Below are 13,978 nucleotides of genomic sequence, written 5' to 3'. Positions count from 1 at the left end.
AGGTTAAAATTACTCAAGCATCCAACAAATGGTTATATATAAGGAAAATATTATAATTTATATTAAATTAAGTAAATTCCTTGTTTAAGTTATTTTTAATTTTTATTAAGATTTAAATATAATTAATGGTCAAATTAATCCCTGATTTTATAAACGAGTTTGATTTTAGTCATTCAACGGAAAAATGATGTTTTTAGTGGCGGTTAAAACCAACCAGTAATTATAAAAATGACCGACACTAAATATCATTTTTCCATCAAAGAACTAAAATCAAACTCATTAATAAAATCAGAGGCTAATTTGACCGTTAACCCTGCTAACCATACTAATTATTATTAAATACTACTGCTTGATAATTCAAGAACTGAGACGTTAACTTAATTGAAGAAGCCAGCATCACCTATTTCACTTTATAATTCAAACAAATCATTTTTTTGTTTTTGTTTCGGAAAACAACAAACCATTTTCTTAAATCTACTGTTACTATATCATTCTTAAACACAAATTCATTATACTAAACTTAAATTGTAACAAACTTTGTCTATCAAATAAAATTTTATTACATTTAATTTTACTTGACTTTTAAAGAAACAAATACATAATTTGTGAAGAGGACATTCATCAATTTCGCAACGAGGCACTAAAGAAACTTGTCCGGGTGTCCTCTCCTCGTCCGTCCAGCCTTCTTGCAATTGGAACATTCAGGCACATCAACTACATGCATGATCAATTAAAAGATGATTATTTTAAAAATGAGATTTTTGTAAGCAACACCTGATGTTCAAACAAGATCTCTTGATGCCCTCAAGCATTTGGTTACATAATCCCTTTGTATCTTCGGGCAATAATTTGGAGTTTCAGTTCGTTTTTCTCTTAATTTAGGCCTTCCAAGTAAATTCCTCAAAACTTTAAGCTCTGATGAGTTGCACATTGATTCTGCTCTAATGCTGCCTAAATGATCCATTTGATCACATCTACAGCATACATTAGTCGCTCCGTTGTATTGTCTACAGTTTACGCGCAAATCCCTCAGCAATACTCATAAAACACATAACCTAGTCAATGTTACACCAGTATATATTTTTTTCTACAATTGCCCTGCATTCATCGCTATGCATTCAAAATTGTCGTATAATTCCATATTGGTGTCAGTGATATGCTTTAGAAGACTTGTTTGTTAGCTTCAAAGTTGAGTTAGCGCACTGGAGATGAAAAGAAAATCACAACAAAGTACACAACGAATCCAGCAATAAGTATTCCCCCATAGATGTAAGTTTGAGAAGAGTGCACCGGGTACTTGTACTCAATTTTGCAGCATTTCATATTATCCCTCTCGCTGGCCAAAACATGGTCAACATATCTGCAATTCACAAAAGTGCAAATAAAGAGCATTATCACTGTGGGCGAAAGAGGTTTACTAGAACGGAAATCCATTGGCCATTCCAACTTTGGCAAAACATACAAATCATTTTTAAATTATAGGGTAACTTACTGTTGGGTGTGCATGGTGCTCTGGAGAATATCTGAACTGTTCAAGAAGGCATCGTGTAACCGATGATCATATAATAATGAAGACATATCAACAAGCTGCTCCTCAAGGCCCTGGTGCACATATACAAAATGCAAAATGTCAATATTTAAAATGTGGTGCGTTTGAACACTACCTATTTGTGTGGTGTCTAAAATTCTCTCAGAAAGTGTCGGTCCAAAAAAAAAGCCCCACAAAGTGAGTTTGAAGAACTTTCAATCAAGTATAGCTTACATCAAGATATTTTTCCAAGCGATCAACTAATTCATGTGGGAATGGTTCAGGCAAATTAGTAGTTTTCTTGTAGAATTTCGCCAACCACAGTTCAGTGGTTGACTTCTCCTTCTTTCCCTTCACTGGTTCACCGAGAGGAGTTTTCAGATGCTCCGCCGCAAAAGATTGGACGGTCTGCACAGAAATACTGGGATTCATAATCAGAGAAACAAGTATTTGTACGTATAGAACTCAAGTGAAGCATGACTTACCTCTGATGTTTCCCGAATTTTACGAAGGACAGAATCCACACGTGCATATATTGAGTTCCTCTGTAAACAAACATAAAAGCCAATCTAAGAAATACTTCTCAGTATATAAAATTAACTTTTGCATATTGAGAAGGCATTTACCAAAGCAACATCACGGAGCATTTGACTGATGTGAGATGTATTAGAAAAGGGTCCAAATGGATGACAACCAGCTGCCCAAAGCCAATTCACAACAGGTCTTTCATGTACATGAGAAGCCTTCTCATATGGTGCACTTAAACCACCTACAACTGAGGCAATACCGGCCAATATATGCCGTTGTGCTTGAGATGGAAGAGCATGCCTTCTATATGTTTCTGAAACATAACTGTCGAACAAGAAAATGAGGACTGATTTGAAATTTAGCAAGAAAAAACTGATAAATAATGAGGAAACCCGTTAAATCAAGCAAATAGACAATTAGCATGAAAAGAGAGCAGAGTTTCCACTCTAGAAACTAAATGAAATGGATATTATTGAGGAATTATATCGAACTGCATAGACAAAATGTATTCACAGTGACACAAACATATACAAATTTAAAAATAAAGTTGCAGATAATAAGAATTCAGAATGAAATGACTTCTTTTTCTTTCTTGGCATTTGTCATTGTCACTAGTTAGATTGAGATGTGAAAACTCAATAGACAAATAGGGTTCAGTTTCTGCATAGAAAGATTAGATGTTTCATACAGACTACAATAGCTGAATAGCATGCTATGTTGCCAATTAGCAATTACTCATAATAAGCAAAATGCAACTTATTTATCCTTTCCTCTATCATCTCCATGTCAAAACTCAAAATGCCTAGAATAATATATTTTCAACTTGACCGGACTGGATATCCAGATATCAAACTCACTCACCTTAAAGGAATTTTAGCATTTTGATGCTCAAGGACAATAACAACATCATTGCTTGTCCACACCATACTTTCATCCTCCATCATAAGATTTGAATCCACATCTGCCAATGATAGCACGAAACTGCATGATAAAAAGCACAACATTTAGATAATTCAATATTCAACTGGTTTTGAAACAAAATGTTATTAAAACCAATCAATTTTTCTTTTCTTGCATCGAAAACACTTTACATCAAAGTATTTCAACCAATCAATGCCCTGCTTAGGAATAATATCTTTTCACAGCACAACACATCCATAAAAAAATATTACAGAATCTAACTCCTAGCTGTTTTTTTTAATTTTGATCAATCCAATCATCGAAATACAGCTCAGTATATTTAGTTTTTTGAGAGAAACACAATCTATATAGCACCATTGACAATGTATACAGTAATGAATGGAGAACCTTTTGAATAGTTTTTCAAAAAAAACTTTGTTAATGAATATAAATACACAAGAGCAAAGACAATTTCATGTTAGAGTTGTATTTTCAACATGCATCTAGGAAAGAAAAAGAGGTGTACGCACACAGGAACTACTCTTGTCCCATAAGTTGGCTGCAGATCCCCTTGTTTCTTTACTTCCTTCTTCCTTTTCTTGCCAGGTTTTGAGTTGTATGAAGCCCAAAGAGGCTTATGCTTAAGAATAGAATCAGTTGACCCTTCAGATTCATCCATCCAATGCTGGCGGAGGAAATATTTACTTGAAAGAGATGGGTCAGCCACTTCAAGCAATCCAGCAGAAAGTACATCAGCAGAACGTTCCATCTCCTGTAAAATGCAGTTTCAAGTCCATATAGAAATAGTTTAAAATAAATAAAAATAACTTACACTTAGCATCTTAAATGCAGTCACATTCAGCTATTTGGATAATGCATTCAAAAATTAAATGTTACGAAATATTTCTCAAGTAATTATCCCATGAAAGGAGTGACCACATCAATAATGCCAAATTATATGAGAAACTAAAAATGATAGATTTAAGAAACTAGACAGCACCCACTTCTTTTAAAATAGCACCATCCAGATATGTCTTAGTATGAACATGGAAACGGCCATCATTTTTTGTTTCCTGCAGGGAATGTCCCCGCATAGCTTTTGAAACAGCAATTTCCAGCTTCTCATGGCGATGTAGTGAATGTGCACCCCCAACAATTACCACTTCTTGCCCATCATTAAGCAAATTCTTGACCTGATGGGATAGAAAAAAAAAAATGTAACGGCTGCATACTGTGTTCGAGATATATTACACAAAATCTCAATTCTTGATCTAGAGAACTCCACCGGACAGTTTTCAAACTCTGAGGTGGATAGATTGGAATGTACTCCAGAGGAAATTACAAACCTCTGCCCTGATTTCTTCTATGTTAATACTGTAGTTATGACCCTTTTCCATAATATTGTATCGATTGTGATTTTGCAAGACAATTATTGGTATAAGCAATCTTGAAGCCAGATCAACAGTTTCAAACCTGAGCACATGAATAAAAAAAACATAATTAGATTCTAGAGATAATAAATCAGCGATCAGTCAATGAATTGTTCAAGTGCTCTTATAACTTCAATGCAAGATACCGATAGTAATCCAAGATAGAGTTCTGGTTAAAAGAGATTTTTATTGACTTCCAGTGTTGTTAATTGCATATGGCGGAAAGCCAAAAAACCGCCATAACACTGTTGACTTCAAAGACAGCTCAAAGCCCAGCTGAGTTCCTATCAAACTGTAACATCACAGCTTCCTAGACCCCACACATACCAGCCTCTTAAATTCCCCCCTCCTTGCTTACGTGAATCCTTTTACTTAAATGCCACCAAACCTACCACCTCAGTTAACAAATTCAAACCAGAGCATCTAGAATATGTGGGGCTTTTTTAATTGTAGACCCAATATTTGAGCCTCCTTTTCCGCAAGTGCATTGTACCCATGTTATGAGAGTGTTGATTGGGATGAGACATAAAGAAGTCAAGCCGGGTGGTTCAAATTGGAAAAAGGTTCAGTCGTCAGCAAAGAGCTCATAAAAGAAAATCCAATCAGACAATAATAAAACAAGCTATACACTAAGGTAGTCAATGTTGAGAAATGAAATGCCAACGTGAGCAAAAAAGTGTAGTGAAGATAAGAATGCTGAGATAGATGAGTGGGCAAATAGGAAATGCAAAAATTAGGAAATAGATGAGTCCCAAGAGAATGCTGGGACACCACCAGACACCAGTTGAATCGAAAAGGGGTAAAGGGGTAAAAGAAGATTGATGGGAACTGAAATTTCTATTGAAATTATAGAGCAAAACTCAGAGACAGAGCTTATGATTACAATGACAATGTGCAGAAAAAAATATAGAAAGTGGAAAAGAAAGAATCATATCGGAGAAGGCAGAGAAGGTGGCTTCTATACCTTGTGCCAGAGCCACATGATGCTACCTGAACGATGCATATATTACCCGCTACCCTCCCTTCCCCTCACGTTCATGTCCCACTCACTGATTCCCACACCCCCTTCTACCCCACTATTTTCCACATCATTTCCAAGCCTACCTTTGTTCCTTTTTTTGTTCTGCAGTAAACCTTCTTGGAGGCCCATCAAAAACCCAGAAAACTTAAGGAGAAACTATCATAAATGACCTTACTCTAATTGGTTCTGCAGAAAATTTGGTAAGCAATAGAGTCCACTGGACCCTTGTAGCTAACCCCACCTAGTGGGATAAGCTCTTAGTTGTTATTATATGCTTATAGATGACATCACAATACCTAACATCAGGTGCTATAACATGTTCCACAGTTGTTGATACCAAAGAGGCAAGTTGTCCGAGAAAAATATCACTGCTGGATTGATAAGAAGGTGTGCTACTCAGATGCATCACATTTCGTAATCTTGGTAGGGTCCTAGAACTGACACTTCCCTCTTCAGCTTCAATCTTACCATAAGTGCATGGCCCAGCTGAAAGGTCAATCACGACAAATCTGAACAAACAAAAAGAGAAGTCAAGCAAGGATACATGTATGGGCTAACATAATTGCATGTAAAATACAAAACCGGCATTGAAACCAGTTTTTACAAGTAAAAAGCCTCCACGATTTTGTATCACAGTAACTGACAGAGGAAAATTAATTTTTAACATAAAAATTAGTTCATAAACAAAATGTTTTGTACCTGCCAGAGCTCAGCCAAACTTGAGTTGCTCCTCCACCATCATATCGATATCGATAAATATAATCTCCTTCTTGTCCTTTCATATCTTCCTCAGTTAGCTTAGGAATTTTTCCATACATTAGACTATCGAGATCAATTTCCTTATTTCTTGGATCGACTCTCACCTACAATATATTTTAAATTATCAGTAAAAAGAAAAAACTGCCACAATAATAGTGGAAGATGATACTGAACAAGCAGGAAGAATGAAGAGCCTGAGCGCTCAGCCACTAATTTGTCCTCATAGTCAGTGAAAATGAAATTACCAATAATTTTATGTCAAAAAAATTACATACAGTCAATATAAAGCTAACATCAACCAAAATTGGTAGAGTATAAAGTAAGGTGTTTAACATTTTTAAACTAAAAGTATAGAACATTGGTTATACCTTATCAAAGTTCACAATAAATATTGCACTTGGCACTGGTCTATCCATCTCCGTGACAGAAGATCCCACACTATCCATGTCAAATATGTAGGAGTACAACTTTTGAAATACTGGCTCCACAGCAGTTGCTTCAACTTCAAACAAAGGTACCTCCCTTCCAAATTCAGTCTGGAAGTTGTAAATAAACTTTAAAACCATCTCTAAAGAGTGAAGGCTAAAGCCACTAATTGCCTTTAAACAAAAAAAACTGAAGAAATTGGCATGTAGAGAAAATAGTTACCTCCCTTGCTTTTCCTGCAGGAACCATTGCCTCCTTCAGTGCTTTCTCAAGTGCTATTAATTCAGGCTGTCCAGCCTACGGTAAGAATTAAATTTAATTGTTAGAAAATTTCATATACCCTGTATGTACACGGAAGACATAAGCAAAGATCTATAAATAACACAGGCTTAATTAAGCTTGAAGGTTCCAAAGTATAGTTGATTTTGATACACAACCCAGTGGCAATTTTAGAAAAGGTCAATTCAGTTCATCTCACCTCTTATTCCTCTGAGCATTATAATGCTCGAAATTCGACTTAATTACATATAGAAATATGGAGATACTGAAACTTTCTTGTCAGCAGCCCACAGTTGCAGTCCTTATATTCTATAATAAGCAGTTTAAGAAGAAACAAACAAGGATCTCCTTCAAAGGGTGTGCATTACTAAGTGAGCTTTGTAATTACTTCACAAATAAGACCTGTGCTACTATATCTCAATTCAAACCAAACTCACATTTTACTCGAACTTCAAAGCAATTCAATTATCAAGCAAGCAAGTAGGGATAACCGATACGAAAACGAATCGAACAGAGCACATGATAGACAGTGAATCAGGTATGCTAAACATTGCTTACTGGAAATGCATTGTAAACCATGTGGTGTTCAATATCAAGCAGCTCGCCGGTCTCCAAACAAGACGGTCTATGAGATGGAAAGCTAACTCTGAGAAGCTGTTCCAATCGATGCGCATCGAGAGTGTACCTGTAACCTCCATCTCCATTGAAACCAACCAGAACCACATTCACTTCCAGCGGAACTTGAAATGGAACCTACATGATGCATCATTGAGAGACACACACATACAATACATACAATTCACACATCAATTGCTCAATATCGTGGAAATTGTGGAAGGAAAATTGAAAATTGAAAATTGAAAAATGATCACCTCGGCTCGAGAATGGAGCATGCGGCGAACATCGGATCGGACGGTATCACGGACGTCGTGGAAGGCGCCGTGGTGCCACTGAGGGTGACCGGAATCTCTGAAGGCTTGCGGTGCCGACTCGGACTGAGTCAAGAGAAGACTGAGAGTCAGAAGCAAGGCGAGTCTGAATGAACGAGGCAGCGCCATACCTCGCTCTGAGTCAGGTTGACAATTGACTCGGTGGAGGAACTGTTACTGTTATGTTGCGGCAAAAGGAAGGTGATGATGCTAACTAGCGAGTTATTCAGCCATGGACGGAGAAGCTCGCTGTGCTCACGGCTTTGGTCGCCGTAGAGTTGAGAGAACGCGACTGAGCAATGTAGTCCACCCCGCCGGGACTCGATGAGTGTGAAATGAACAGCGTTTTCCCAGAATGCCCCCAATAACTTTGTAAAGACGAAACTTATCCAGTGTGAATGTTTTGAGGGGCCCAATTAGATTATTTTTTGTCAATGGCCCAATTAGATTTTGAATCAAGATCAGGAGGACTACCAGCAAATCCTTGACAAAAAAAGACTAGTCTATCCAATATTAGCAATTGACAAAAAAAAATTATGTAAAATATACAGATAAATATTTGTGATTAAAAAAAAAAAACAGTAACTTAAGTCTAAAAATATTCAACTTATCACCGATATTTTTAGAAACAATGACTTAAATGCTCAATTAAGTAAAACTTTCTACATAACTATCAGGAGGTTGATCTTGGTAAATCATAGGTCTCAGGTAAGTCTTGGTTATACAATAGAGTTAAATATTCTGAAGGGGTAATTTAAAAAATTATAATGATCATACTTGAGCAGTATTGCAAATATTGTTGGTTTAATTGTGATCCAATTGGGTATAGGTTTAGGCAAAATATCAAGCTAGATGGTCTTAACCAGACTTCTCAATATGCAATTTTCATTTAGAATGACTCATTTAAACAAACATTATTTGATGTGAAAATCAGGTGAGAACAAATACAAAACAATGCATTAATTTGCCAGCCCTAGTATTAACTAATATATTTGTACAAACGTCTCTGAAAAAGAGATCAAGTGATAAAAGCTGTGTGACATATGAGTTAGGAAGGAGAACATTCAGAGATCAATCTCACGCAATTTAACTTTCCGGTGTAAAAAAAAAACGTTCTTCAGCCATTTTACGGAGAATTCCACTTTCTTCATGCAAGTTTTCTAAATTGAATGAGATTTATTTTCATGAACAAATGAATGATAGATTTGCATCGAGAAAAGAGACTTTCCCGTTAGTATAATATAACTTGAATATAAACATGCACGGACAACATAGTATTGCCCTGGACATTATCTCCAAGGGTGGTTGAATGAGAAGCAGTATCTTTACGTAAAAAAAAAACAGATAACACTTAGAAGTTATAGCCCGTGGAATACAATTGTCATTAAATTTATTTCTTTATTTTTATTGAATCGTACTTAAATTTCAAAATGGAGGTGCTTTTTTTTTTCTGAACTTAACTTCAATATGCTTCATTACATATGCAACTTTGATAGTTAAATAAATTTGACATCAATCAATCAACATGCTGCTTGATTAACTATGATCTGCCAAAAGAAAAGAGAAAACAAAAATCAAATGCAGCAGCATGTGGACTGCAAGGTTAGAAAAGGGAATCGCTATAATCAAAAGTTATTTTGCTCTTTTTCCCCTTGATGGGAAAATTTCTAATGTTATAACTTAATAAATTCTCGTGCCTCATTAATGACCACAGTACCAAAAGCCAAAGGGGCCACGCCACCGTCTTCAAGCCAGATACAATGGTGTACAGTTGGCAAAAACTCGTATAAGACAGCTTATGATCATTCAAGACCGTGATCAAGAGCACTTCGATATGACAATGGTGGGTTTAGCACCGTGCCTCTGGATATAAGGTCGTGATTTAAGAATAAAACAATAACAGATATGTCATCATGAAAATGGCGCCGAACCTTCTTGTCAATCTTACGTAGGTCTGAATATCGCATTTCTCGTTTTCTTGCTGCTTCGTGGAGGGCAGCCTTGACAAGTATCTTGGCACTACCCTGCAATAACAGAATTTTAGGACCTAGAGATGCAAGATAGCCGCGAAAATAGCAACCCGAGCAAGCAGAACAGCTACAATTGAAGAGAGAATAAATAAAGCACATCAGAATTGAGAAAAGAGAGATGAGGGAGGAAAGGAGTGGAGCACACTAAGTTAAACGCTGAGGAAGAAGTTAGTAACATGCCTGTTTAGGCAAAATTAGCAATATTCAATCACGATAACATAGGAGTTGTTTTAATGAATAACCTATCATACTAAATGTGACAGTGCTGGACAAAGGAAAATTTGAATCTCACCAAGAAGAATAAGAGCAAATTAAGATTCAATGGTAGGAATCTTGAAACTCCTTAACAAAGGATAAGCCAAGCAGTTGAGATCAAGCTTATTAGTTATAACTTCTTACTTACCCAAAACTACATATACTGCTCCATTCATTAGTTATAGTTATACACCCTATCAAATCAGCCAAGATAAAAATATTTAATCTTAACATGTCAAAATCAGATATAGGACAGTTTATTCTTAGCTACAGTAGTGTGTACTAACAATGCTATGGTTAGTTATTCCTATTCTAATAATTATTTTTTAAGAAAGAAAAACTGTCAGTAAGCCAGATCAAAGCAGAGTTTTCAGTACAACAGTAGTACTTAAGATTTGCTCACATGAGGAATAATAAAGCATGGAGGGAACTAAAAGTAAAATTATAAATCAAATTTGTAGCTGAAATTTTCCAAACTTCTGTCCAGACCAAAATTTAAACCATGTAAAAATATTCAGTCCTTCACCATACTAATATATTAAATAGGACTAACCATCATAACCAATTCTTGATGCAACCACTGGGCTCAGAGCATTCAAAAAGACACAAAAAGGCAACGCATTTTATCGTCATCTGAAGACTAAACGCATACCAGAAAGAAAAGAAAAAAAACCAGGTAAGATCCACTACAGAAATAAATACCGCAAGAAAATCCAGACATGGGAGAAAAGAATCTTACAGCACGTGGATTGCTGTTGACAATATCCACAGCCTTTTCATTACTTAGGTGCTCCCATAAACCATCTGATGCAAATATAAGGAACAAATCATTTGGTTGGAGAGAATGAGAAAGAATAGTGGGATTAGCAGTCATGATAGGCATGTTCATTGGTTCAGGAAGTCTGAATTTTGCAGCAAGTGGCTCCCGGTTAAATCGCGCATCTTTCATATATACGTCGCCTATAGATCTAGAAACCTGCACCAAAAACAATCAAGTGGTGATAAGATAATGTCAAATTGTCATTAATTTGGGGAGTGGAAGTAAAACTTACAAATAAGATAATGAATGCAAAATCTACGTGAATAACTTGAACCATTAACTAACAAACTATGTATGAGTTCAATAATAAAATAAAATGCAGGTAGAGTTGAGCTGAAGATCATAAGAACCGTCCTTTATAGACCACTGTACTATTTTTTAAAATATAAATATATTACAAACTGTGAGAACTGGTAATTACAGTAGAGAGGAACTGTAATAAGAAAAGAATAAAACCCTCAGCTCAGAATCAATGTGACTCTGGAAACAGAGAAAGATAGAAATCTGTATTTTGCTCAAGACTAGAAAAGTACAAACACTGATTCCCAATAAACCAACCCAACCAATTCCATCTATTCCAAAAACTGACTAACAGACGCTATAACTCCTCTACTTATAAACTGTAAAGTGTAAACTATACTGACAAAATATTTCATTATTTAGTTACATTAGTTCCTTCCTTCCTATTATTGCACCTGACATGCACTTTTTTAATAGGAGGTCTAAGTCTATGCCTATCACAAACCAACTGTAAAAGTTATATAGTTTATGTTTAAATTGTTTTCTTCCTACTCCTTTCACTATCACCAAAGTTCAATAATATCTGTGTATATTCAGCAGCACCGAGAAAGGCAAACAATCTAGAATAGAATAATATAACAAATGTTTTACCATCTTCAGGCAAGCACTGTTTTTCATATGTTGAAGAAGATGAGGGTTTTCAAGAGGAAACAAGTATGTAAAATTACCTGAATAATGCCTTTTACTTTCCACACTCCATATTTGAGAACAACGATTTGGGGATCATTAGGGTGTAATTCTCTAAGCTCCTCTCTAATAGCCTCTAAATTTGCATTGTGTTCTGTAGACAGTTGGATTGCAGCAACACCATCTGTATTGCCAACTTTCTTACCCAATACAACACGGGAATCTCCAGCATTTGCCACAAAGAGTGTCTGCTGAAATATCACTCCAACCAGACAACAGGACCCAGCATTTGCAATCTGAGGTCGAGAGTTCCATGAGTTAGATACAAGAGCAGTGTACCCCTCTTCTGTCTGTAGGAATGCCCTTTCAATTGTCTCAGCTGTCACCACTCCACGTGACTCAGCCGATATCGCTGCACAAACATATCTAAGACAGTTAGCACAAACATATCTAAGACACTCCTATATCAAGAGACAAGGACCATGTAGAACCAACTCCAAACACTATACCCCATGAAGGCACCAAAATTGAAGGTAGACTGCCCCACCACAACAATGGGCCTTCAACACAAAATCGACGCTCCAAAGAACTTAATTATCACATCATAAGTCAAGGAAACCTCAATTCATTCCCTAACAATTTACAGTCAACTCACCTATCAAAATTGATTTTACAATAAATGTACATAACAAACTGCCTGGACTAGAATCTACCCCTTTGCCTGCATGTTCAACTGTATTTGGCTCCACAAAAATCTTGAACATAAAAGTTAAAACAATCAATGAAAACAAACAGTATTTTCAAAAAAGGTTCATGAAAAGTCAATTGATTACTACTTCCACCACTCGTGATTCATGAATGTAACGTGATCACATTAATACGAAACCGTGCTATATATATACATAGAAACAGAGAGGGAAAAGAGGCTGATGAACCTTGAAAATTGCGGAACAAGTGATCGCAAACGTATCTGGCAGCATCAGGTCCGCCATGGCCATCGTAAATACCGACGAAGGTGCCGAGAGGACCGGACTCAATCTGGCTCTGGTCCTCGAGAACCTGGTTGGCTTGAACAACGGCCATGGAGAATTCACCGGAGGCATATTTTCCGACGTCGCGGAACCAGAGCAAGTCGTCTTTACCTTCTCCTCTTCCAGCAAAACTGCTCCCGAGAATTCCACCGGATTCGACTCTATCGGCGGCGCGGCCAAATGGCTTCAAACACACAGAGAGAAGATTCATCAATGCATGGAGCATACCACATCGCTCGGAAACCCTAACCCTAACCACCGCGAACGCACGAGCCTTCAGAATTTGCTCCGATCCTCCGAATCTGAATGGGGAAGAGAGAGAGAGAACGGTTAACGCGGAGGTTATGAAAAGGGAAAAAAAAAAGAGGACAAAAAGGAGAAAAAAAAAACGAAAAGGTAAAGGGTGCGTATGGTAAGAAAGGAGGCGCACGTTAGCAAGAGGTGGTGGCGAGGTGTGTTCGGTGGTAGAGGAACATGAACGAGCTCATTCCGTTTGGGGAGAGGATGGTGTGGCCGTGTGGGGAAGACCCTGTTTGTTTGATGGTGTTGTTTTCATTTTCAATGAGCTATTTTCGTTTATTTTATCTTGTTCCTGTTTTTCTTTTTGCAAATACAATAATTTCTTTTTTTAGTACCAAAAATTTATAGGCTTAATTACGTTTTTGTAATCATGAATTTGACTCACTCATATTTAAAACGAGTAATTTTGATTCTCGAAGTTTTCAATTTTCCTATCTTCCAAACCCATTAACTACTGATGAATGAGTCGCTCCCCTAGGGTTTCGGGTGGTGCAGTCAACGTCTAGGGTTTCCGTGCGCCGCCGTCGTTGACCTGCTTGTCTCCGCCGCCGTGTGACGCTTCTCTGTGGGTTTCTCCCGCGCCACTATTTCCCCACCACGGTTTGGGGCAAATCCTTCTTCAGGTTCTCTTCAGTTTTTTCCCTGTTTCCACTACGCTGTGCGTGTTCCTTACGTGCGGGATACAGTTTTCCAACGCTGTGTGTGGTACCAAGCCAGTTTTAGCAACCAGTCGGCAGTTCCTTATTACGTGCGTGATACAGGAACCTGATCATGGTGAACGAGGTTGACGTGATCCTGGAGGGAGATGAGAACGA

General features: G+C 37.1%; 2 protein-coding genes across 5 annotated transcripts; both read right to left on the bottom strand.

Annotated features, from left to right (window-relative positions):
* Positions 1–1,013: 1,013 nt before the first annotated feature.
* Positions 1,014–8,162, bottom strand: LOC130711076 (uncharacterized). Its single transcript, XM_057560533.1, has 15 exons — positions 7,744–8,162; positions 7,430–7,624; positions 6,815–6,889; positions 6,535–6,702; positions 6,107–6,270; positions 5,704–5,916; positions 4,303–4,429; positions 3,961–4,149; positions 3,487–3,728; positions 2,918–3,037; positions 2,155–2,380; positions 2,014–2,073; positions 1,763–1,936; positions 1,493–1,602; positions 1,014–1,360 (listed from the first exon to the last, which is right to left on the bottom strand). Exons 1-15 carry the CDS (start codon positions 7,927–7,929, stop codon positions 1,195–1,197), a joined length of 2,415 nt encoding a protein of 804 aa, XP_057416516.1. The 5' UTR covers positions 7,930–8,162; the 3' UTR covers positions 1,014–1,194.
* Positions 8,163–9,178: 1,016 nt separating this feature from the next.
* LOC130711077 (probable protein phosphatase 2C 42) lies at positions 9,179–13,448 on the bottom strand. Of its 4 annotated transcripts, none has more exons than XM_057560536.1 (6): positions 13,294–13,448; positions 12,768–13,165; positions 11,874–12,244; positions 10,825–11,061; positions 10,639–10,725; positions 9,685–9,824 (listed from the first exon to the last, which is right to left on the bottom strand). In XM_057560536.1, exons 2-5 carry the CDS (start codon positions 13,087–13,089, stop codon positions 10,681–10,683), a joined length of 975 nt encoding a protein of 324 aa, XP_057416519.1. In that variant the 5' UTR covers positions 13,090–13,165; positions 13,294–13,448; the 3' UTR covers positions 9,685–9,824; positions 10,639–10,680. The 4 variants fall into 4 exon arrangements, with proteins under 4 accessions (XP_057416518.1, XP_057416517.1, XP_057416519.1 ...); XM_057560537.1 differs by having other exon boundaries at positions 9,780–9,897; XM_057560535.1 differs by lacking the exon at positions 10,639–10,725 and having other exon boundaries at positions 9,179–9,897.
* Between the last annotated feature and the right edge of the window lie 530 nt (positions 13,449–13,978).

Source organism: Lotus japonicus, chromosome 4, assembly GCF_012489685.1.
Source record: "Lotus japonicus ecotype B-129 chromosome 4, LjGifu_v1.2".
Lineage (NCBI taxonomy): Eukaryota > Viridiplantae > Streptophyta > Magnoliopsida > Fabales > Fabaceae > Lotus > Lotus japonicus.
The sequence above is the reverse complement of the archived record's forward strand: the minus strand, read 5'-3'. Positions and strand labels throughout refer to the sequence as shown.

Coding starts and splice junctions, on each gene's coding strand:
- LOC130711076 (XM_057560533.1), bottom strand. CDS start 7,929: ATGGCGCTGCCTCGTTCATTCAGACTCGCCTTGCTTCTGACTCTCAGT. Junction 4,150..4,302: donor TAGAAGAAATCAGGGCAGAG/GTTTGTAATTTC, acceptor CTATCCCATCAG/GTCAAGAATTTGCTTAATGA. Junction 2,074..2,154: donor TGCTCCGTGATGTTGCTTTG/GTAAATGCCTTC, acceptor GTTTGTTTACAG/AGGAACTCAATATATGCACG.
- LOC130711077 (XM_057560534.1), bottom strand. CDS start 13,089: ATGCTCCATGCATTGATGAATCTTCTCTCTGTGTGTTTGAAGCCATTT. Junction 12,245..12,767: donor CTTGTTCCGCAATTTTCAAG/GTTCATCAGCCT, acceptor ATGTTTGTGCAG/CGATATCGGCTGAGTCACGT. Junction 11,062..11,873: donor AAGTAAAAGGCATTATTCAG/GTAATTTTACAT, acceptor TTTTTGGTGCAG/GTTTCTAGATCTATAGGCGA.